Source organism: Bos mutus, chromosome 20, assembly GCF_027580195.1.
Source record: "Bos mutus isolate GX-2022 chromosome 20, NWIPB_WYAK_1.1, whole genome shotgun sequence".
NCBI lineage: Eukaryota > Metazoa > Chordata > Mammalia > Artiodactyla > Bovidae > Bos > Bos mutus.
In genome coordinates, this window is record NC_091636.1 from 38,096,195 (window position 1) to 38,122,118 (window position 25,924).

Below are 25,924 nucleotides of genomic sequence, written 5' to 3' on the forward strand. Positions count from 1 at the left end.
GGGGGGGACACAAACATTGAGACCACAGAACCAGCCTCTTTTGCAGGAGTGACCAATGAGATTTAAATGAAAGAAGTTGGGTAGAGTCTTCTGGGAATCATTTTATAAAAGGCTGATTGAGCTGGGAAGTGCATTCTTCTTGCCTTCACATCTGTCTTTCTGGTCACCTGGAGGGTGATGTAATGGCTGGCACTGCTGTACTTATTTTGTAACTTTAGGCATCTCTGAGGAAAAACAACCATGGTAAGGTAAAAGGTAGTAGTTTTTCTGGACCTTGATGACTACTCGAACTGCCTCCAGACTTCTTTGATATGAAAGAAAAGTCTACCTCTACCATTTTTAGGAAAAATCAAGCTGTTTCTGTTATGAGTAGCTGGGCACAATCCTTACACTGAAGGTGGCATTCTGATATTGAATTTCTATCCATTAACACTTTTTTGGCTTTCTAGAAGTATCAATTAAGAGCACATAGGTTGCAAATAAAGTGGCTATAAAATAAACATTAAATAGACAAATGATTCCAAAAAGAGCATTTTAAGTAAATGTAAAATAATTATTAAGTAGGTGATTTTGGTAACTAATACTGCAAAAAAGCAAGTGGTGACACAGCTGATGCTTTATGGAGAGTTGGACTGTGAAGAAGGCTGAGCGCCAAAGAATTGATGCTTTTGAACTGTGGTGTTGGAGAAGACTCTTGAGAGTCCCTCGGACTGCAAGGAGATCCAACCAGTCCATTCTGAAGGAGATCAGCCCTGGGTGTTCTTTGGAAGGAATGATGCTAAAGCTGAAACTCCAGTACTTTGGCCACCTCATGTGAAGAGTTGAGTCATTGGAAAAGACTCTGATGCTGGGAGGGATTGGGGGCAGGAGGAGAAGGGGACGACAGAGGATGAGATGGCTGGATGGCATCACTGACTCGGTGGATGTGAGTCTGAGTGAACTCTGGGAGTTGGTGATGGACACGGAGGCCTGGCGTGCTGCAAATCATGGGTTTGCAAAGAGTCGGACACGACTGAGCGACTGAACTGAACTGAACTGAAAAGTGGAGGAAAACGTACACTTGGGCTTGGTCTTTGCAGTGGGTTTGAAATCACTGTTGCCAAGGTCTTACGGCACCTGAAAAATGGGATATTTAGAAGTTACATGGCTGGTTCTTATGGTGTCTTCATTAAAACCAGGGAGTTTGGAAGAAATGTTTATTTCAGTTCAGTTCAGTCGCTCAGTCAAGTTCTAATATTTGCAACCCCATGGACTGCAGCATGGCAGGCTTCCCTGTCCATCACCAGCTCCCAGAGTTTGCTCAAACTCATATCCATTGAGCCAGTGATGCCATCCAACTATCTGATCCCTCCCAAGCTGCTTCAATCTTTCCAAGCATCAGGTTTTTTTTTTTTTTTTTTTTCCAGTGAGTCAGTTCTTCGTATCAGTTGGTCAAAGTATTGGAGTTTCAGCTTCAGAATCAGTACTTCCAATGAATATTCAGGATTGATTTCCTTTAGCATGGACTGGTTGGATCTCTTTGCATTCCAAGGGACTCTTAATAGTCTTCTACAACACCACAGTTCAAAAGCACCCAGCATTCCTCTAGATTTTCTAAATCCAGCTTGAACATTGAGAAGTTCACAGTTCACATACTGTTGAAGCCTGACTTAGAGAATTTTGAGCATTGCTTTGCTAGTGCGTGAGATGAGTGCAATAGTGCAGCAGTTTGAACATTCTTTGGCATTTCCCTTATTTGGGATTGGAATGAAAACTGACCTTTTCCAGTCCTGTGGCCACTGGTCTTTTTCAAATTTGCTGGCATATTGAGTGCAGCACTTTCACAGCATCATTTTTTATTTTTTCAAATAGCTCAGCTGGAATTCCATCACCTCCACTAGCTTTGTTTGTAGCAACGCTTCCTAAGGCCCACTTGACTTTGCATTCCAGGATGTCTGGCTCTAGTTGAGTGATCACACCATTGTGATTATCTTGGTCATGAATATCTTTTTTGTATAGTTCTTCTGTGTATTCTTGCCACCTCTTCTTAATATCTTCTGCTTCTCTTAGGTCCATACAACTTCTGTCCTTTATTGTACCCATCTTTGCATGAAATATTTCCTTGGTATCTCTACTTTTCTTGAAGAGATCTCTAGTCTTTCCCATTCTATTGTTTTCCTCTGCTTTGCATTGGTCATTGAGGAATGCTTTCTTATCTCTCTTTGCTATTCTTTGAAACTCTGCATTCAAATGTGTATATCTTTCCTTTTCTCCTTTGCCTTTCACTTCTCTTCTTTTCTCAGCTTTTTGTAAGGCTTCCTCAAACAACCATTTTGCCTTTTAGCATTTCTTTTCCTTGGGGATGGTCTTGATCCCTTCCTCCTGTACAATGTCGTGAACCTCTATCCATAGTTCTTCAGGCACTCTATCAGATCCAATCCCTTGAATCTATTTCTCACTTCCACTGTATAATTTAAGGGATTTTATTTGGGTCATACCTGAATGGTCTAGTGGTTTTCCCTACTTTCTTCAATTTAAGTCTGAATTTGGCAATAAGGAGTTCATGATCTGAGCCACAGTCAGCTCCCAGTCTTGTTTTTGCTGACTGTATAGAGCTTCTCCGTCTTTGGCTGCAAAGAAGGCTGCACCATCTGTGATGTCCATGTGTAGAGTTGTCTCTTGTGTTGTTGGGAGAGGGTGTTTGCTGTGACCAGTGCATTCTCTTGGCAAAACTCTGTTAGCCTTTGCCTGCTTCATTTTGTACTCCAAGGGCAAATTTGCCTGTTGCTCCAAAGTATCTCTTGACTTCCTACTTTTGCATTCCAGTCCCCTATAATGAAAAATACATCTTTTTTGGATATTAGTTCTAGAAGGTGTTGTAGGTCTTCATAGAACTATTCAACTTCAGCTTCTTCGGCATTACTGGTCAGGGCATAGACTGGAATTACTATGATATTGAACAGTTTGCCTTGGAAACGAACAGAGATCTTTCTGTCATTTTTGAGACTGCACCCAAGTATTGCATTTTGGACTCTTTTGTTGACTATGAGGGCTACTCCATTTCTTCTAAAGGATTCTTGCCCACAGTAGTAGATATAATGGTCATCTGAGTTAAATTCGCCCATTCCTCTCCATTTTAGTTCACTAATTCCTAAAATGTCGACGTTCACTCTTGCCATCTCTTATTTGACCACTTCCAATTTACCTTGATTCATTTGCATTTTGTACACAAATCCAGCCAAAGCCTTGCTTTTACCTTTGGGTAGTTTATATATTTTCTTACTCTGCTTCTTTAAGATCTGGCAGGTTGCCTGACTAGAATAGATTGCAAGCAATTTCCTGGTAAAACCCCAGAGGCTCAAGACAGAGTGGAGGGGAAGAGTGAGTTGGAGAAGGAACCAGGGGAGTGCTGTTAAGACAGCTCCTGCCTCTGGAGATTCCCAGGGGATGCTCATTATGACAAGGACCCCTTAACCCTGGTGCCTCTGTGCCTATCAAACCTGGGCTCATATTACATTGTGTTAGTTACTTGTTGCTGTTCATTCGCTAAGTTGTGTCTGACTTTTTGTGACCCATGGACTGCAGCATGCCAGGCTTCTCCATTCTTCACTATCTCCCGGAGTTTGCTCAAACTCATGTCCATTGAGTTGGTGATGCCATCCAACCAGAGAACCCCATGAACAGTAGTAGTTACACGAATCCTTGACTATCATGCTAAGCAGTTTCCCCCCAGTCTCCTTGATAGCCAAAAATGCTGAAGCAGCTGCTAAGTGTTGATGAAATTCTTCTGAGAGAAAAATTTTACTTTATGTTTTCTCCCAGTTCTCAGAGGAGCCAACGCTCTCCTACTGGATTGCTAGTTATTTTAGCCAGGTAAAATTTGAAATCTAGGGTCAGTTTAAACACTGCAGGAATAAGCTTTTGCCAGATATATCAGTTAGGAATACTTTTGGCTTCAAGTAACAGAGGACCTGATCAGCATTGGATTAAGCAAATAGAAGCTATATTTTTCACATGATGGGAGGGTGGAGTCCAGTAGTTGGCTATACCAGTTTGGTAGCTCAGTGATGCTTGGGTTCTAGGTTGATATCTTTGTGATTTCCTTGGCCTTTTCTTCACAATTACAGAAAGGCTGCCACAGCTCCTGATGTCACATTCTTGTTTAAGGCAGGAGGAGGCAAAAGATATGGGAGATTTCTCCCATAGCCCTCAGCACTTCCAGTTGAGTCTCTGCCAGAGAGTCATGGCCACCTAACTGAAAGCAAAATAAGCAGAGAAAGGAGATTGGAATCAACCAGTTGGCTATTCCAGAAAATCAACTGTGATTCAAACTCAACAAAGTTAAACCTACCCTGAAGAATGTAAACTCCTAGAAGAGACCTTGGTTGTCTCATTCACCGCTGTTGTGCGCCACACAATAGATGTTTAATAAATATATGCTGCATTCAAGACCAGGACTAGGGTGAGTTGAGGTAGGTCCCTGGGGCAAAATATTTAAGGAGATACTTACTTTCAGCCCTGGGCAAATTCAGGGTTGACATCTGTACAATCCTGAGATTTGAGGGCCTCCTTAAACATTGTGCCCTAGGCATGTAACTCACCTAGCCCTAATCTTAACCCTGATTGAATGATTATAAAATGAAATTTAAAGAAGATGTGTGAAATAAACACTTTATAACAATAATATTTGTGAAATACTTTTTCTTAAACTGTGCCATATCACAAAAGTTAAAATAAGGAATTAATTCACATTCCAAAGGTCAGTAGAAAGAATAAAAGACTATGAATTATCAGATATGGGCTTTAGGGAAACCTGCATATTGACAATAACTGAAACACTGAATTTTAAACATCTTGAGAAAATGTATTTTTGTGCAGAGAAAATTTGGTAAGAAGCCAGACTTAAACGACATTTTATTTCCACAGTGTACTTATATCATTACAGGTGAGATTAAATACCATAACAAATTAAATCTTATATGGGGGTTGGCAATCCAAACAAAACCAGTTGTTTCATATATTAATACACTGTAGAAGTAATTAAAAAAATAATTTGTGCAGGAAAAACCACCTCACACATCATTTTACTAAAATAAGCAAACTAACAAATAAATAACACTAAGGCTCCAAAATGAGTTAGTCGCTCAGTCTTGTCCAACTCTTTGCAACCCCATGGACTATAGCCTGCCTGGCTCCTCTGTCCACAGGGATTTTCCAGGCAAGAATACTGGAGTGGGTTGTCATGCCCTTCTCCAGGGGATCTTCCCAACCCAGAGTTCAGACCCCGGTTTTCTGCGTTGGAGGTGGATTCTTTATTGTCTGAGCCACCAGGGAAGCCACTTCAAAACGAAGAGACTAAGAAAAATTGTTCATCTTGACCAGAAGGAAATTACATGGAACCTTTAGTATTGATACTCTAGCACTGAAAACCCAAGGAAGGACCCCACAGTGAGACAGAGGGGTCTTCTTTAGGACCCACGAGTGTCCTGCTTTGCTCTGCACTGCTGTTCGCTGTCCTCCTCCACCGGGAAATCTTGCAGTTCTCCAAGGAATCTTTTCCTTGAAGCCTTGCCTCCCACTCATCTCATTTCATGGTCTTTCTCTGAATTCCCGAAGCAATTTCTCAGCACCTTGCCCTAACTGTTGTCCACAGTGGCTGTGACAGAAGTGGACATCAGCCTCGACCCTGCCTCTGTCTCATGGCACATTCTCAGGTGAGGGACTTCTACTCACTAGAATCCTCCATGGGAGGCAGTGTGCTGATGTGTGCAAAGCTTTGAGCAAGGGCTTGGTCTCTGGCCTGGTTATAATGGTCAGTATACCTGGCCTTGCTTCATGCTTGCATCCTCCACTGTGCTAGGTTATAACCTTGCCCCCAGCCTTTCCCCTCAAGGTCTTGCTCCTGCCACTAAAGAGTGACCTGGTCGCTAACAGCTGAGCTTCTCAAACTTGGGTGTGTGTTAGCAAAGACCACCTGGAAACATGACAATGCAGATTCCCAGCACTCACACCTAGAGATGCTGTGTTTGGGGTGGAGGGAGGGAATGTCTATTTTTCAGTGGTGGTCTCAGCACCCCTACTGGTCCCAGGTCTTTCTCTACAGTGAGGCTTCTCCACCTGAGCACGACTGACATTTTGGACTGGAGAATTCTTCACTGTCAAGGGCTCTCCTCATACGCTGAGCGACATCTCTGGCCTCTAGTCACTAGATGCCAGTAACATCACTCACCCCTGTTGTGACAACCAATAATGTCTCCAAACATCGTCAGATGTCCCCTGGGAGGCAGGATTATGTTTCTTTGGAAGCACAGCTCTATAACATCACCTGCAGAATTAGCATAGTCCCTCACATAGCTAGTGGAGACGGCAATGGCACCCCACTCCAGTACTCTTGCCTGGAAAATCCCTGTGGACAGAGGAGCCTGGTAGGCTGCAGTCCATGGCGTCACTAAAAGTCGGACACGACTGAGTGATTTCACTTTCACTTTTCACTTTCCTGCATTGGAGAAGGACATGGCAACTCACTCCAGTGTTCTTGCCTGGAGAATCCCAGGGACAGGGGAGCCTTGTGGGCTGCCGTCTCTGGGGTCGCAGAGAGTCGGACACGACTGAAGTGACTTAGCAGCAGCTCGCATAGCTAGAGATGTTAAAGGTCTTTTTAGTTGAATAAAGCTCAGATGGATTAGACAAGAGAACTCTCACAATGTTAACAACACAGACACACACCTGTCATTATACCTTTTCTGGGGATTTCCCAGTCTTTACTGCAGAAACCACGACTAAGTCTTTCAGTCTCAGAACGGGGACATGCTAGCCACCTGCTAGGCTCCTTTGCACACTGGGATCTAATATTTATTCTAGAGAAGTAGTTTCTATAGGGAAGCGTCCTCAGGAACCACTGTTATTTTTGCCATCTACCACGTAGTAATGACCAGTAAACTGAATAGATTGGAGTCAGCAGAGATGGTTCAATTTTCCCCAGTTATTGCCTTCAAACATTGTCTGTTGTAACTAGATCCACCTGTGTTGTTGGTTGTTAGCTGTACACACAACCTGGCATGAGAAGGAGAGAGGGGAGGGGAAAGAAAGAGGGAGGGAGGGGAAGAGAAAGAGAGAGAGAGAGAGAGAGACGAAAGAGCCGGTACAGGGAGGGAGGTTGCAATGCCACTAGATGGCGCCAAAGACAACCCAATAAAGAGCAACCCAGGACTTGAGCATTTCTCTCTTCCCTAAAGATTCTCTTCAGCTTTTTTTCCTCTGAATCCAGCAAGAGAGATTCCATGAACCTTGCTGAGAATTATGAAGAGACAGACCTCCATGCATGTTCAGTTTTCTGTAACCTGTTCCACAACGGTTCCCGGAATGCAGGCAGGGAGCTTACTTAGATTGTGGCAGGCAGCTGTGTCTCAGGATGGTGGGATGACAGAGCCTTTAACCCAGTCTGATGTCAGGAGATATGGTGACCATCACCAGTCCCTTTGTTTGTTGCTGGTCCCTCCACTCATCAGTTCAGTTCAGTTGCTCAGTCGTTTCAGACTCTGTGACCCCATGAAACATGGCATGCCAGGCCTCCCTATCCATCACCAACTCCCAGAGTCCACTCAAACCCATGTCCATCCAGTCAATGATGCCATCAAACCATCTCATCCTCTGTCGTCCCCTTCTCCTTCTGCCCTCAATCTTTCCCAGCACCAGGGTCTTTTCAAATGAGTCAGCTCTTCACATCAGGTGGCCAAAGTATTGGAGTTTCGGCTTCAACATCAGTCCTTCCAATGAACACCCAGGACTGATCTATCTCCTCTAGGATGGACTGGTTGGATCTCCTTGCAGTCCAAGGGACTCTCAAGAGTATTTTCCAACACCACAGTTCAAAAGCATCAATTCTTCGGCTCTCAGCTTTTTTCACAGTCCAACTCTCACATCCATACATGACTACTGGAAAAACCATAGCCTTGACTAGACGGACCTTTGTTGGCAAAGTAATGTCTCTTCTTTTTAATATGCTGTCTAGGCTGGTCATAATTTTCTTTCCAAGGAGTAAGCATCTTTTTATTTCATGGCTGTGATCACCATCTGCAGTGATTTTGGAGCCCAGAAAAACAAAGTCAGCCACTGTTGCCACTGTTTCCCCATCTTTCTGCCATGAAGTGATGGGACCAGATGCCATGATCTTAGTTTTCTGAATGTTGAGCTTTAAGCCAACTTTTTCACTCTCCTCTTTCACTTTCATCAAGAGGCTCTTTAGTTCTTCTTCACTTTCTGCCATAAGGGTGGTGTCATCTGCATATCTGAGGTTATTGATATTTCTCCTGGCAATCTTGATTCCAGCTTGTGCTTCCTCCAGCCCAGCGTTTCTCAATGTGTACTCTGCATATAAGTTAAATGCAGGGTGACAATATACAGCCTTGATGTATTCCTTTTCCTATTTGGAACCTGTCTGTTGTTCCATGTCTAGTTCTAACTGTTGCTTCCTGACCTGCATACACGTTTCTCAAGAGGCAGGTCAGCTGCTCTGGTGTTCCCATCTCTTTCAGAATTTTCCACGGTTTATTGTGATCCACACAGTCAAATACAGCTTTGGCATAGTCAATAAAGCAGAAATAGATGCTTTTCTGGAACTCTCTTGCTTTTTCCATAATCCATCGGATGTTGGCAATTTGATCTCTGGTTCCTCTGCCTTTTCTAAAACCATCTTGAACATCTGAAAGTTCACGGTTCACGTATTGCGGAGGCTCATCCTGTGCCCCAAATATCCAGGCCTGCCCCCATGGGGCTTGGGATGCGAAGCTACAAGGGAGAGCTCTGGGTGGGGCCTGGGACCCTCTCCCTCTGCAGCCCCTGGGCGCTTATTCTCCATCACGGATGGATCTCTCTATCTTCTCTGCCCCCACCGCCAACACCGCCTTCCTGGAAGCATGAGCTCTCATCTGGTTGTTGCCAGCCTGGCGTCACCTCCCACAGTCAGCCTGTTCCACCTTCCTGTCCATTCCCCACACTTTATCCAGAGGGGTCTTTGGTACAAACGGCCGCTCCCTCGCTTGAAACACTTGTGGCCTTCTGCCCCTCTCAGGACAGACTCCTGGCTATGTCTGACTCCAGACTCCCAAATCCCTGCCCGATCTCCACGGCTCTTTCTCACCCCCGCCGCTACAGACACCCCTAGTCTTCAATCAGACTAAAATACTTTTGTTTCTCTAATTATAATAGTTTCTTCTTCTTCTTCTTCTTTTTTTTTTTTTCTCACTCTGGCCTTTGCACTTGGGAAATAGACAACTGCTCTCTCGCTTCTCGCATTCCCACGACCCTCGCCTGGGTGATTACCACCCTCACCTCCTCTGAAAAATCCTGAGAAAGCCCCACTCCAAGGCTGCTTAGCCACATCTCCTGAGTTCCCTTGGTTCAGCTGTCTTCCCACTTCCGCTGGACTCCTAGCCCAGTGCCCAGAGCTTATTAGATGTTTGTTGAGCGAATGGACAGAACTGGCGCCTCACCCAGCAACCTGCGCAGACGCAGTGCCAACACAAGGTGGCGCTGCAGCCACGCGCTTCGGAGGGCAGCCTCTTGCTTGGCGCAGGCCCGGCTAGATGGGCTCTGTTGTCCCCACGCGGGCTTCTCCAGGCTGAGAGAGGGTCGTCTGGAGTCAGGGACGCTTGTTCAGTGCTGTGATGCCGGTGACATACGTTTGGGAACAGACTCCTGCCCTGGTACCTTCATGCAAACTTCAGAAGCTTGAGTATGGTCTTCACCCAAACTCTACTCATCCTGCCTTTTCCCAAAGCCCTCAGTTCTTAGCAAATTTTGTTTCCTGCCTTGCTAACTAGAGGAGTTCAGTACTCGAAGTTCACGATTCTAAGCTATTCAATCAAGGGCTTGCTTCTTGGAGTAATTTGCTCCAGTGGTGCCTCCCTGGTGGTTCAGAGAGTGAAGAGTCCACATGCAATGCAGCAGACCTGGGTTTGATTCCTGGGTCAGGAAGAGCCTTTGGAGAGGGAAATGGCAACCCTCTCCAGTATTCTTGCCTGGAAAATCCCATGGACAGAGTAGCCTGGTGAGCAAGAGTTGGATAGACTCAGCAACGAACACTTTCACTTTTTGAAACTATCACATGATAAACATTAGCTACTTGTTGATGAACTGGGTCATTAAATGATTAAAAAGGGTAGTTAACACAGGCATTTGAAGTACCATAGTAGGCTGGATGGCAGGAGAGAATGTCATTTTTTCCTGGATATATCAGCTTAGATTCTGGAGGTAACTGTTTGTGAGGTCACTGGGTAGGGACTTTTGCAAAGACAGATCAGGTGGGGTGTTTTCCCAGACTCTACCCTGCTCTCCTCTGCCTGGGGGGCCATCAAATTGTACTTTAAAATGCTTTTGCAGTATTCAAAAAGGTGGTGGAGCCCTGCTTGGTCTGAAGCCCCAATTTTCCCTGTTGGCCGGGATTTGGGGGCAGGTTGCTTAACCAACAAGCTCCAGTTTCCGAGTTGCCAGAGGAAGGGGTGGCATTGGACGACTTTTCAGGGTTCTGCAGTCCTGATGGTGTGTGAATTTCCGTGAGCCACGATGATGGTGGGAGCTGGGCAAGTTGCTTGATTTTTGTGCTTGTCAGTTTCTTAATCTGTGAAATATGAATCATAGGAGTAATTAGCTCATAGGGTATTAAAACAATGAGGTAAAATCCACACCTGATAAAATCAGGCATTTAAAAATGTACGGTTGAATCTCCCTGTTGTGCAGCCATCACCTATATCAAATGCCAGCACTGCAAAAGGAAAGCCTGTCCCATGAAACAGTCACTCCCACGGCCCCCCTCCCAGGCCTTGACAGCAACCCATCTGTGTTCTGTCCATGGATTTGCCTCTACTGGATATTTCATATACAACTCGTCCCCTACATACAAACCTTCGGGTTGAGAACTTTGTGGGGAGACCTTCTGGGTTGTATTGGAGGGAACAGCCCTTGAGGGCAAGATTGTCATCATCGCTGATGAAAGGAGGAAGTGCCAGCACCTGGGGGGGGTGGGGTCAGAGGGGAGCCTTTGAGTCAAGGGCAGTACCCTTGTTAACACCAGTATTTTCTGCACCGTGAGTATTATTTTTTTTGCATATCCATCAAGTTCTCTTGTTCCTTTTATTCACAGCTCACCCTGAAAAAGAAATTTCTAGAATCTCCCCAATTAACTGGGTCAGTGGGCTCCTAGGAAGATTAGTGTTTCTTGGAGCAGAGCTGGAATTTAAAGATCATTTAGTCTAATCTTTTCATTTAACAGAGGAGGAGGAATCGGAGGCCCTGAGATTTGCTCCGATCTCACCAGGAGTGGGTTGCAGTCAGGCTTAGAACCTGGGTCTCCAGGCTCCAGCTCCGTGGCTTTTCCACGGTTGTGAGGATTCTCAATGCCTGGCTGCAGGGTCAGTACAGTCAGTACGTTGCTCATAGACCTTGAAAAGTGGAGTGCTTCCTTACAGCCACCCTCTCTCCTGTTTCTGAATGTTTAAAACACAAAAGGCAAACTGTAGAAAAAAAGATATAGCTATTCTTCAAGAGAGAGAGTCTGTTTACCTTTTTCTGTCCTGAGAACCTACTTAGGTGTTAATGGACACTAACCAGTCAATCCAGGCATTCATGTGTACTTAGTCATTCAGTCATGTCCGAATCTTTGTGACCCACAGACTGTAGCCCACCAGGCTCCTCTGTCCGTGGAATTTCCCAGGTTAAAATCCTGGAGTGGGTTGTCATTCCCTTCTCCAGGGGATCTTCCTGATCCAGAGATTGATCCCACGTCTCCTGCATTGGCAGGCAGGTTCTTTACCACTGATCCACCAGGGAAGCCCAGTCAACCCAGGAAAACATACTCATTACTCGTAGGAATCATCAAAGCCCAATACTGAAAATCTCCATGAAGATAGAAGCATCAAAATTAATCTTTAGACCAAAAAGGAGAATATTAAATCTGCAGTCAAAGGGAATATGGAAAATTCTAGATAAAAGAATAAAGCAGGTAAGACTGGCTCAAAAAGTGTTTGGAGAAATGAGATTTATTTTTGTGTGATGGGAAGAGAGCTTCTGAGAGGTGAAAGTGTATCATCAACAGGGGTGGCTGTATATTTAAAACTGTTGTCCAGGCTGCAGGGATCTGATGTTCTCAGGACTAGTAAGCCAGTAATAAATGTGCCAGGACATGGTTGTTGCAGCTGAAATCTGGAAATTCTGGGATGTTTGAGATGGTTCTCAGGAAGTGGGTGGGAGAGTGTGCTGTGAATGTCCTTCTCAGTGAGGCTGTGGTCCCCCTACTGAGCCAGAGGCATGCAGGGAGGCATGAGCCCCACTGACCAGTGTGTATTCCCTCTCAGATGGCAGGGACCGCACGCCACGACCGAGAGATGGCGATCCAGGCCAAGAAGAAGCTCACCGTGGCCACTGACCCCATCGAGAGGCTTCGCCTGCAGTGCCTGGCCAGGGGCTCAGCGGGCATCAAAGGGCTTGGCAGGTAGGACCTGGGCTGTGGGCTGCAGGGAGATGAAGGAGAAAGGCAGAGTGTGGCCAAGTGAGGCTGAGACCAGCCATGGGCCCTCGGGCAAGTCACTTCCTCCTGGATCTCAGCTCCTCCTTTGTAAAATGCAGAGTTTGGAAGCATTGATCTCTGAGGTCCCTTGTGACAATATTTGGTTCTTAAATGCAGCTACTGGGACAAATCAAAGTGAAGGGAGAAGCACTCCCAGATATTAGAGACACCTAGAAGGGGGTGACAGAGGATGAAATGGTTGTATGGCATCATTGACTCAACTGACATGAGTCTGAGCAAACTCTGGGAGACAGTGAAGGACAAAGGAGCCTGGCATGCTGCAGTCCACGGGGTTGCAAAGAGTCAGACATGACTGAGCGACTGAACAGCAGCAAGTAGGGTAATGAGAGAGACAGTCCCTAAAGCGGTGACAATAAGGGCTGAATTATCCCAGGAGACTTGCATACAGTTCCCTTTGGTCTACAGTAGGACCTTGTTTATCCATGCTAAATGTAACAGTTTGCCTCTGCTGACCTCAAGCTCTCAGTAGTGTTCAGGAGAGGCTGAGAAATGACTCTGTATGTCCAGAGAAAGCAATGGATGTACTATTAAAGTATTCACTGAGCTTAGGATCAATCATTTGGCATGAGTAAAATTTGAAAGTTCCCCCAAAAGAGGGGTAGTGAATTAGAATAGGGAGGGAGCAATAGGGATTTAGAGGCAGTTGCAGATTTTGTGTCTCCATCACTTCCAGGGACACAGGAATCACCTGCCACCCAGGGATTCCCTCAGTTTCACAGGAGAACAGCTCCTGTTCCCCACCCTCTGATCCTGGGATTAGTCCTCAGGCCTGGGAAACCTGAGTCGAAAGAGATTGTAAGCCTCCTAAGGGTGAGTCCTGGGTCCTGTTACCTATTTCCAAAGACTAAACCCAGTGACTGCCATGGGTGGGGCATCGTGCTCTCTCAGGGCTTTCATGGGTGAGCAAGGCTTCTCCAGGGTTCATGGAGAACTCAGGACACCAAGAGTCACAAGGACGGGTGTCTTCCTGGTGTGAGAAGTTGTGTGTTAGAGACATACAGAATGCCATGCTGGGGATCTCCAACCTCCCACCTGGTGGCCATGAGGTTTCATTTCCAACAGGTTACTGAGCACTGGAATGTCACTTTCAACAGTCCCCCGCTCTTGGACCAAGCCCAGGTCTGTCAGAAGCTCAGGATGGGGGCAAATGGTTCCTGGTGGCCAGGCTGTCACGGTCCAATGGGAAGACCAGCCCACTTCCTTTCAACATTGTATCAATCCATCCTCCACCTTCGTGCTGGGGCCACAATCTTGTCCTTAGTGTAGACCCTTCGTGACAACCACTGTCTCGTCTACTCCCTGCCCCCCTCAGTTGCATCTCTCCTGCCATCTATGCCACCTCCACCCCACGCCCCTACCAGCCCTTCCACCGTGAACTAGTCTACTGTGAAAAGACACTGTCTCCTCCTTGGCCTTCTGCATGAATGTGCCCTCTGCCTCCTCCCCTTAACTGGTTTTGCCCTTCCCTACATTTCTCATCAAGGGTTGGCTGCCCCTTAGCCCCTTTTCTTCTTATTGTTAGAGTGGGATTATGTTTCTTTGGGGGCCACAGAAGTAAAATGAGATTCTCGTCACATCAAATCAAGGATGCATGTGTACTTTCAACATGAGGCTGATGGTGGTTTAGTCTCTCAGTTGTGTCTGACTCTTTGTGACCCCATGGACTGTAGCCCTCCAGGCTCCTCTCCATGAGATTTCCCAGGCAAGAGTACTGGAGTGGGTTGCCATTTCCTTCTCCAACTATCAGAATGGCTTATCACCATTGGCCTTGATCTTGGTCTCCTGGCTGAGACAGTGCCTGGTTTCTCCTCTGTAAACTTGCTTTCCCCTCTGCCTCTCCATATTGGACTCTTCAAAGGGAAGTTCCTATGTAGAGCCCCACTTAGGGCCTGGGGAGCATGGTTTCCTCCTTCAGGACAGAGTATGAACATAATTTATTTGAAATTCAGCAAGAGAAATTTATCTTTTCTCCCACATTTATCTACTTATTCAAGCATTTATTTAAACCATTATTAACTCATGGATATGTATTTTATACTTTGGGTTATAACCCAACACATTTTTATTGTTCAAATTGTTTCAGTTTTGGCCTTGGGAGGTCTTTTGGTTGGCTTCTGTATCCGTTTGATGTATTTCCATCAGTGCAGAGATTCTTTGAGCACTTCTTTACTTTTTGGTGTAAGATGCTCCAAGCTTATCTTGCATATTTTTTTGCCCCAGTTCTAGAATCAGACATTTCTCCAAGAAGCTCACTTCCTTTTATTGGAGAATTGTACTTTAAACCAAGATCTAGACTCTAGATGTTTTTGTTCTGACTGAGGTGTTACTTCTAGATTCTCTTAACTGACAGAACAAGAAGATACAGGTGTATAGGCTAACCCCTCTCTCTATATACATATCTGTAAATATTTTATATGTATTCATCTGTGTTTATATTAAGCTAAACGTGAGTTCCTACCGATATCTCCAACTCAATCCTTATTGATCAGATCATTCTAGCCCCCTGTCCTAGCTTATCTATAAATCCCCACTCCAACAGTGAGAAGCTTAGCTCCCATCATCCCTTTAATTGTTCGGATCCAGGGCACCCATATAGCAACATGGAAATTGTCAACTTGTATCTCCATGAGAAATATCTTTATCAACTGGAGTACAGAGGTTATGTGTAACTCATTTTGTCTTCAGTCTTAGGAACTCTACTCATTTCCAGAGTTACTTAAGTCAGCACTTTCATCTTTCCATCCCCCTTCAGTGAGATGGTCTCAAACTTTTATAAAACAGTTAAATTCTCTCAGCACAATCTGTATTCCTTCCTGGGATTCCCTGATGTGCTAAACAGTTTTTTAAAATGTATGCATTACGGCTCACTCTTAGTGCTGTGAGGTTCTATGGGCTTTAGCAAATGCATGTCATGTATCTTCCACTCTAGTGTCATACAGAGAAATATCACTGCCCAGAATCTCTGGGCTTTCCCCAATCTGTCTCCTCTTCCCTGCATTTTTTTTTACCATGTTTACAGTTCTGGCATTTTCAGAATGTCATATAATTAGAGAAGACAGTATATTTTTAAACATTTGTCTTCTTTTCTGAGGGGCTGGGAAGAAGCTCACCAGAGAAGAACCTAAGACTTTTGTCTTTACTTCAAAAAACCTTGAGAGTGGCTTTCTCCTTGAATTTTTATTCTTATATCTTGTTCTTTGTGTTTTTTTCTTCCTTTTTATATGTGTATATTATCTTCAGAGTGTTTCGAATTATGGATGACAATAACAACCGAACCCTTGATTTCAAAGAATTTGTGAAAGGGTTAAATGATTATGCTGTGGTCATGGAAAAGGAGGAGGCGGAAGAGCTTTTCCGGAGGTTCGATAAAGATGGAAATGGAACAATAGACTTCAATGAGTTTCTTCTCACATTAAGAGTAAGTGATCCCATGAATCACTGTATCCACTGGGTTTGGCTTTCACGTGGTTTGAACTGGCTATCATAAGACTTGGTGTTTGGAAGCTGATAGCACACCATGGAGGAGATGGGCAGGAGACAATACAGGCTTAGGGATTTTCTGGATCAGTCACAATGCACATCATTTAAAGGCACACAAATGATTGCAATTGCACATCATTGAGAGGAATCAAATATTTCACTGCAGATGATACAAGGAAAGCTCATCGACTTGTGTATGTGGCTTTTTTCCAATGTTTCTAGCCTCCAATGTCCAGAGCCAGAAAAGAGGTGATTATGCAAGCTTTTCGAAAGCTAGACAAGACTGGAGATGGTGTGATAACAATTGAAGACCTTCGAGAGGTGTACAATGCAAAACACCATCCAAAGTACCAGAATGGTGAATGGACGGAGGAGCAAGTGTTCCGGAAATTTCTGGATAACTTTGACTCACCCTATGACAAAGATGGAGTGGTGAGTGGAAGAGCTTAATCTAGTGAAATTTCTTTCTGTAATTATAAATGGGAAATGGGCCCCAAGCCTTAAAAAGACTTATACCATATATATATATATATATATATATATATATAAAATAAATTGAAGTAAAATGTTTCCTTGGTGACTATCTAGAAAACTTAGAACAAAAGTAGTAAAAATGTGTGTGTGTGCACACATATATTTGTAGGGGAGCCACATACAGCTAAATATCCATCATCTGAAGACTGTGGCATTTTGGTTAAAGGTTCTGTTTCTTGATTGCCATATTTGCCATACACAGCTAGCCTAATTTCAACAAACTTCATGCTAATACATATCCAACTTCAAAATGAGACCATAATTCAATTTTGGGGAACATGGTTCACAGGGCATCTTGGGATGCTGCCTGCCTTTTCACACATCCCCCTGAGCATTGTTTGTCATCACACTTCGCTACATGAAAATGTCATTTCAGGGAAGCATCAATTAAGGGAAAGCCAGATAACAGAATTTACTCTGATTTAATCTTTGGTGGGCTTTGAGATGGACTTACATTTCTAAACTCCAGTGAACTTAAGGACAAAAGCAACCACCCATTTCCAAGAACTCGTGTCTTCAAGTGACAAAACATGTTGCCTGGTAGGATAAGGAATACTGTTTCCATAACTGTATTTAAACTGAGATGGAATTGTTAGGTGGCTAGAATAGGAAACAGGAGTCCAGAATGGCAGTGGGTAAAAGACAAGAAAGGGAAAAGCCCACGAAAATAGAACAAAGGAAGGTCTGAGGACCGGAGTGAGGACCTCAGGTAGAACAAACAGTGCTCCTGGCTAGCCCAATTTACATAAGGCAGGCCCAAGGGGAGGAAAAAAACATATAAAAAGAGGAGCCAAAGGGCCGAGGGTCTCTCTCTCCTGCACGCATGCATGTGTGCGTGCACTCTCTCTCTCTCTCCTCTTCGCGTCTTTTGGGTTGGCATGCTCTCACACCTTGAGGATATATTTTTCTTTATTTTCTAAATAAAACTGAGCTGTAACATGGAGCTATAACACTGTCTGGGAGCTGTGATGCACCGAAGGCTTTGACGTCTGTTGCTTCAAATTTTTGTTGTGACGAGACAGACCCGAGGAAATTACACACTCCCCTGACAGAATGAAAGAAAACTGAAGTGGTAGCCATTTGTCATGTCTGACTCTTTTCGAATCCATGGGCTGTAACCCACTAGGCTCCTTTGTCCTTGGGATTCTCCAGGCAAGAATATTAGAGTTGGTGCCATTCACTTCTCCAGGGGATCTTCCCAACCCAGGGTTGGAATCCGGATTTTCTGCATTGCAGGCATAGTCTTTGCCATCTGCTGGAGTAGGGAATGGCAATCCACTCCACTCCAGTATTCTTGCCTGAAGAATCCCATGGAAAGAGGAGCCTTGCAGGCTACAGTCCATGGGGTCACAAACAGTTGGACATGATTAAGTGACTAATCTTTCTTTCTTTCTTTACCATCTGAGCCACCAGGGAAGTCCAAGACAGAATGTTGTCTGTCTTTTATCAACATCCAGAAATGGGATTTTTGACCCAGGATCAGCTCTGCTCTGAAATGCCCTGAAGGTTTAAGGTGATGGGGAAGGGAGTTCCCTGTGTGGCTGGGGCAGCAGGACCCCGGGGACAGTGACTCCTGACCTTTTTGCCACACAGGAAGGCTTGATGTGGCAGTGGGCTGGAAGCGGAGATGCTGGAGATAGGGAGAGGAAACAAGCCTTCCTGTCCTAAAGGGAATTCCCCGCCCCTCCCTCCCCATTTTTTTTTTTTTTCTGTGAAACTTCATGGTGAGCCCTATGACCAAGGGGAGGGAGGTCTTTATGTCATTTCTGCTGACATTTTCCTGCCAGGGGCAGAGAAATATCCTCCATTTTAGCCTGAAGTGATTGCAGAAGTAGATTTTTAAAAGGAGCCTAGATTCTGTTGGGCAGTCAAATGCTTGGGGACAGAAACAGCAGAACTGTGTTTTCTTCCCGTGAGGCTGGCCTTTGATCTCTGAGATGGCAGTGGAAAAATAGTCAACTGTCATTTCCCCAAATTAGCCCATCTTGATGCAGGGTCCCAGCCTGTATCTACCCCTCTTCTGCAGGTGGTTCCTCCCCTTTGCCAGGGGAAACCTCAGCTGCCCTTTTCTCTAACCCAAGTCAGAATAGCCAGTTGTTGTGATTCAGCTGATTTCAAGTTCCCAGCCCGTTTCTTCTGACATTTATCTTCACAAGCCACAGTAGGTTCTCAAATACTCAAAGTAAGGGTTATTGGGGTTTTTAGCGGTTATAGCATTTGATGTCACCTGAATTTCACAGACTCTGCATAAACCCCCAGCTCTCTGAGTGCTCATCATTCAGGGAATGAATTATTCATGCAGGTTGCTGGCAGCCCTGAAGAACTGCAGAATTTGATTGTTTTTAAGGGGGGGGGGCGGCAGGTGGAACACAAGGATTTATAGTTTTAACAAGTGTCCCAAATGACTCTTATTCACATTGGTATTCGAGATCTTTCCTCTCAAAGATTCAGAAGTGCCTGGTTTAATGACTAAATATATTATGCACACCCTGGAGGAGGAAACGGCAATCTACTCACTCCGGTATTCTTGCCTGGAGAATCCCATGGAAAGAGAAGCCTGGTGGGCTACAGTTACAGGGTCACAAAGAATTGGACATGACTGAAGTGACTTAGCATGCACACATGCACATATTATGCACAGAAACTTCACTTAGCATAATCATAAATCTAAATAGTATTTATTGAGCACTTATTATCGCCCAGATGTGCCAAGGACTTTCCAGGGATATTCCAGGGAGTAATGAAAATATTTCTTAAACCTGATGCATGATTCAGACTTTTCTAAATTGAGTCACATTTTAAATGAACAAAGAGCTGTTGCTATAAAGGAACTCCAGATGGAGCTGAAAGCTGGAGAACTGGGGAATGCAAAGCAGGCCAGAAATAAAAAAACTCAAGAAAGGAGCACATTAATGGTACTCTATAATTTTTAACAAAAGCTCTTGTACATGTATTCTTTATTTCTACTTCCAGGCATTGATAGGCACAGCTCAGTTACTAGCTCCATTCAACGTCTTTCTTCCTACTGCTTTTTACTCTTTTATGGGGTGGGGTGGGAGCAGAGAAGCAGGAGGAAGAGAGAGAAGGGAAGAAGAGAAGGAGACAAGGATGGATCCTATGACTTTTTTCTCTGTTCCCTTATAATTTCAGCACAAAATGCAAGTGGGTCAGTCAACTCATGATTCTTGTGTCGGGCGAGTGTGTATGCTCCTCGGTTCTGTCTCATCACAACAAAGATTTAGAGTGATGGACATTAAAGCCCTCGATGCGTTGCAGCTCTCAGGTCTTGGACAAACCGTGTTATAGCTCTTAGACAAATCATTGTTGCAGCTCTATTTTATTTAGAAGATAGCAGGAGAATCCATCCTCGAGGCGTGAGGGCATGCGGACCCAAAGACACGAAGAGAAGAGAGTGGAGGAGCACGCCAGCGCGCGGGAGAAAGAGACAGCACAAGCGAGAGCGAGTCCTTTGGCTCCTTTTTTTTTGTTTTTTTTTCCTCCCCTCTGGGCCTGCCCTATGTAAATTGGGCTAGCCAGGAGTGCTGTTTGTTCTACCTGAGGTCCTCACTCAGGTCCTCGGACCTTCCTTGACCTTCCTTTGTTCTGTTTTTGCGGGCTTTTCCCTTCCTTGTCTTTTAGCCACCACCATTCTGGACTCCTGTTTCCTATTCTAACTACCTAACACTTGGAAGAGATAAGAATGTTCCCCAAGACTTGGTGATAGAAGAGTTTGCTGTTAGGGACTAGAAAGGGGTTTTGAATTATTTATGGATTTCACTTTTTGTGGTGTTTTCAATCCCTCATGACACTGAAATTTGAGGGCTAACTGGAAAAGTGATAACTTTCCCAGACAACCATCATTACTGTGTCTGTGTCCTCCCGTATAAGCTGGCCTGTACTTGGGGCTAAATTCACTGGTCATAGAGATCAAACCAAAAAACAATTATTTCCCTGAGTCAACTAATTGTGTCTGCTAATACAGTTGAATTAGAGCGCACTTGTCACATGGACCTATTTAAAAATACATTGGTAACTGCATTTCTTCTCTCTTAAAGGAAAGGAAAGTAAAATCTTAGCATAAGTAAACATATTAGTTGAAACAGGCATGGAAAGAGAGAGAACCCAAGTGGGGATGGAGTGGGGGGATCTTTTAGAACTTAACTCTGTGCCTGAAATGAATCATATGTATCTTAAAAAAGCATGAAGCCAAGGAGTATTTAACAAGAAATCTCTTTCCTTTTCTGTAGGATGGAGCTCCATTTTTAAAGGTAAAAAGCATGCCTTGTCTTGACACAAGAACATGAGGGTGGTATTTCTGACATGTCCCAGAAAGACGGTATTCACTACAGTTAAAGAACACATGTTTCTTATTCTGAGTTTCAGTCTCACTTACCTGGACAGATGGGCTTCTGCTCTTATAGGAAAACGAGACCTGCATCTCACTTTCCATTTAGGTTGGTTTGGAAATTTTCGAGACTTTCTTCCTTTATTCTTGTTGGCCACTCCCTCATGGCCATTCTCAACCTCATTTTTCTCTTTTTCTAGATCTATTCTTCAGTGGTGTCACTAAGAAGTCTACTTGACTGAAATTTCCCTCCCATTTACAGGTTCTAGAGACGTGCCTCAACTGAAATGGTGAGAAGCAAAGCTTTGTGTTATTTTTTTCCCCTGACTTTTACACTGCAGGTGACCCCTGAGGAGTTCATGAACTACTATGCTGGGGTGAGCGCGTCCATTGACACTGATGTGTATTTCATCGTCATGATGCGAACCGCCTGGAAGCTCTGAATGTATTACCTGGGAACAGGGGACTGTAACGGCTGCCATGTGGCTCCAAATGATTAAACATCAGCTCAAAACCAGGAGCAGCACTGAGTTCATATTCATTCCAGGGTTTCTTAGGTGTTTACATACACTGCATTTTCTAGGACAGAAGAAATAAAGACATTGAGTATTTAACTGTCACTTCTCTGAGGCTGTTTCCTTAGTTCTAAAATATATATCAGTTAAAATAAGGTCCATAAATCTCCTAGAGCCAGGCTAAAAAAAATTAGATTCCTTCCTTGGCTATTAATAAAATTTTGAATATTATAATCCCACCCAGGCACCCAGAGTGTTTTTCCACCTCCCATTAGATGGTCCATTTCTGGATTGAAGAATTTATCTATTTTTAAGACTGATGGTAAATCTTCATGAGTCTCAGTACCAATCTGGGGATCAGAAGAAGACTCCACGTTTGCCTCTATTTTCATAGAGTTTCAAGTTTCAAAGTTTTAAGTTTCAAAACTTGAGTTTCTCTGCTTGTGGTTTCAGTAAGCCTCAGTTTGGCCAATAGATTTAAAATGACATTTTGGGGTCATTTTAAAGGCTGATGTGAGACTAGACACCTTTTCCTTGAGCAGTAGAGTCAGGGCAGTTCCTGTGGTTAAATTCTGTGACTGGGCTGTGCTCTCAGGATTTATGTGGGACATCTCACCCCGTGAGCGGGCACATCATATCAGGGATCTGGTGGAATGTTCCTCTCTCCCCTCCCTGCTGTGGGCCCATTACGCTGAAGTTCCCACCAGCACAAAAAGACAGAGTGAGGCATAGACGAGGACCATGGGCATACCCCAAAGCAGAGTTTCCATCCTGACACTTCGTGGCTCGGAGTCTCCTGCTCTCAGGTCTAAGCTCTGGCTTCATGTTGTTGATGTGTGAGCATCTCCTCAGGAGACGCTTCTAAGCAAAGGCAGAGCCTGCTGCTGGAGAGTAGATATTGAAACTACAGCTCTCTCTGCCTGTTTTCTGTTCCTGGGCCAGAGATCAAAACACAGAGACCAGTCCTCTGGCTATGGTGCTGGAGGTGATGACCTTGTTACTCGAAGACAGTCCCAGTCCTTCTTGTCATTCTGACCCTGGCTGCACTCCTCCCCCGGTTTGGGGACATAGACTGGAGTATTGGTCCCCTTTAAGAGCTTATGTATTCAAGTGGCCCTGGATTTAGGGTCAGAACACACTTGCCATTTTTCTTATCAGTTCACTTGTTTACTTGGTGAATTTGGAATTTGAGATCAGGATATACATTGATTTAAAAATTGTGAAAACAAATGTTTCCGGGTGAGAATTATAGCAGTTGTTAAAGAGGACACGTTTCTTTGTTGTTGAGTTACCCTGATGAAAGGCTGGAAAAAGGACCTTTTTCTTGAGGGTGAGAGCAACTCTATATCATGGGAAGCTAGCTTTTTTTGCAAATTAATTGCACAAATCTGGTTTTCTATTGGACTTATTATCAATGCTTATGTAGACAGTGGTTGTCCAAAAGGCACCAAATATTATAAAGACACATGTAGGTATGATGTAGAAAACCAGAAGAAGTTATGAAGAAATGGACAGAAAAATATTCATGTTTTCTGCAGCCTGTGCCTTGCATATTGTGACTAAGGAAGGGGTCCCCGGTTACCTGGGCACACTGGTTTCAAGCCTTCTGCTCTAGATAATTTGTGTCTTTGATTCTGGGAATGACTCATGCCTCTGCTTAACTAGGGCCATAGAATAAACATGTGATTCTAGAAGGACTAGGTTGCAGCTATCAGCTTTGTCTTCCCCAGTAGTACTTTGCTTCCTGTCTAATTGGGGTGCAGGGCACTGCTATCAGATTTCTGATAATCCATGCCTCACAGTGCAGCTGGTCACATTCAGTTACCTCCCTTCTAATAGGTTCGGTTCTGGTTGACAGTGAGGATTCTATCCGCATTCCCCTCCACCCCGCCACCCTCCAGAAAACAAATCTAATAGCCTGTTGGTCAGGGTCACTCCATTCCTGCTGTCAGCCTTAACCTGTGACTAGGCCAGAAATCACTTATTATTTAAATCTATTCCTTCTGGTAGCAGTGGGAAGAACAGAGAAGAATCATTAAAAATCATTTGCTAATATTTTTCAGTATATATTTTCTTTTTAGTTAACTTATACAGTTAAAATGTTACTCCCTTTGCAATTAAAAGCAAATATAAACTCACCACTTGGGTCAGAAGATAAAAGACAAAAAGGGTCTCCAGAAGAACACTTCAGAGCACTTTACCTGGACCTGGACAGGTTGGGCCTAGACCCTAGATATGATATTAGACAAGCAAGCCTAAGAGAAGAGGGTGAAATTGGCAGCTTTTCATGAAGCAGGAACAATGTATGAAAACATTCTGAGAATCAGGATTGCTGAGAACAGGCCGCCAGTATCTGCACTGAATCTGGGCCTCTAATCCCTCCCAAGGCAAACAAACCCAGGCCAGGCCAGAAAAGCCCCTGACTCAGCCGCTGTCAAGAGCTGCAGGGCATCCTGACTGAATTCCAGTTAGAGGGCAAATGAGAAACCCATGATGCACAAGTAGAATTATGGACTGAGGCAGATCTCCTCCAGCCAGTCAATGGGGCTGATTTCCAAAGTCATGTCAACCTTGATAGGATTTCTTCCCAGGCCCAGATGGTGCTCTGGGGGACAATGTATGGTATGGTTCTTTTGTGGTTTGGTGGCCAAGTACAGAGTCACATTTCATACAGTAATCAGATCAGATCAGATCAGATCAGTCACTCAGTCGTGTCTGACTCTTTGCGACCCCATGAATTGCAGCACGCCAGGCCTCCCTGTCCATCACCAACTCCCAGAGTTCACTCAGACTCACGTCCATCGAGTCAGTGATGCCATCCAGCCATCTCATCCTCTGTCGTCCCCTTCTCCTCCTGCCCCCAATCCCTCCCAGCATCAGAGTCTTTTCCAATGAGTCAACTCTTCACATGAGGTGGCCAAAGTACTGGAGTTTCAGCTTTAGCATCATTCCTTCCAAAGAACACCCAGGGCTGATCTCCTTCAGAATGGACTGGTTGGATCTCCTTGCAGTCCAAGGGACTCTCAAGAGTCTTCTCCAACACCACAGTTCGAAAGCATCAATTCTTCGGTGTTCAGCCTTCTTCACAGTCCAACTCTCACATCCATACGTGACCACAGGAAAAACCATAGCCTTGACTAGACGAACCTTTGTTGGCAAACTAATGTCTCTGCTTGCTGGGCCCCCTCCAAGTAGGCTGCATGCATCATGGTTTTAGGGTGAAGAGATATCCCATCAAAAAATATTTTTTGAGCCACTGCCACGTACCATGTTCTTCTCTGGTTGTGGGGATAAGCAATTTTTTTGTTGTTGTTCAGTCACTAAGTCGTGTCTGACTCTTTGTGATTCTATGGACTGCAGCACGCCAGGCTTCCTTGTCCTTCACTGTCTCCCAGAGTTTGCTCAGATTCATGTCCATTGAGTCAGTGATACTATCCAACCATCTCATCCTCTGCTACCCTCTTCTTCTTTTGCTTTCAATCTTTCCCAGCATCAGGTCTTTTCCAATGACTGTGCTGTTTGCATTAGGTGGCCAAAGTATTGGAGCTTTTTAAAGGGGTGGTATAAGATCAGTCCTGGGTGTTCATTGGAAGGACTGATGTTGAAGCTGAAACTCTAATACTTTGGCCACCTGATGCAAAGAGCTAACTTATTTGAAAAGACACTGATGCTGGGAAAGATTGAGGACAGGAGGAGAAGGGGACAACAGAGGATGAGATGGTTGGATGACATCACCGACTCAATGGACACGGGTCTGGGTAGACTCTGGCAGTTGATGATGGACAGGGAGGCCTGGTGTGCTGCGGTTCATGGGGTTGCAAAGAGTCAGACACGACTGAGTGACTGAACTGGAACTGGAAGCAATGTGCTAGAATAAATGCAAATAAAACTACTGGCTCTCACACCAGTCTAACTGCACACAGTCTTTAAGAAATCAGAGAGGAAGGGAAAAGCGGGCACTGAAATTCTCCTTTCTGTCTTGTCTAGCTTCTGAAGCAGGGCAGTTGGGACCCTTCACACAGTGGTATATTGGAGATTCCATTGTAACTCTGATGGATATAGACAATCAAGGAAAATACCCCTCTATTCTTGGAGGCAGGTCACTGGGCTTTCACTTCTCTTAGCGGGTGTGGATTGCCTCATTGAACCAGGAGAGTACCGACAGGTGATGGATGCTTCCACCCACATCAGGCTTCTTACAGATGCAATTTTTTCAGCTGATGTTTAATCAAGTGGAAATTAAATTAACCAAATGTGTTCTTAGATGGTGTGTGGGTGTCTTTCTACTCTTTCTTCATGTAATTCTACTAACATGCTCTAAGGACTATCTCTTGTTGGATTTATGGGTATCTCTTTGGGGCACAGAATAAACAACTTCACAGCTTCCAGTTTTTTAGATTAGTCAGCAAACTTGCTTTCATGGAAATTATAGCCTGTTCTCTTAAATGAAGAGCTTGGTTCAAAGACATAGCCAAGTTTTAAATGTTA

General features: G+C 44.4%; 1 protein-coding gene across 5 annotated transcripts in view; it reads left to right on the forward strand.

Annotated features, from left to right (window-relative positions):
• Positions 1–25,924, forward strand: part of CAPSL (calcyphosine like) — a 35,119-nt gene that overhangs the window by 4,524 nt on the left and 4,671 nt on the right. The window contains exons 2-6 of one of the 5 annotated variants that reach the window (XR_011461468.1): positions 12,330–12,466; positions 15,803–15,980; positions 16,265–16,474; positions 20,824–21,030; positions 21,122–21,140. Coding sequence is in view for 4 of the 5 variants with exons in the window: in XM_005911358.2 (XP_005911420.1) it covers positions 12,330–12,466; positions 15,803–15,980; positions 16,265–16,474; positions 21,263–21,364 (627 nt within the window). In the remaining variant the exon portion in view is untranslated. Of the gene's footprint in view, positions 1–12,329; positions 12,467–15,802; positions 15,981–16,264; positions 16,475–20,823; positions 21,031–21,121; positions 21,212–21,262; positions 21,367–25,924 lie in introns of those variants that run through there. The other 4 variants (XM_070357648.1, XM_005911358.2, XM_070357650.1 and 1 more) reach the window with 4 other exon arrangements.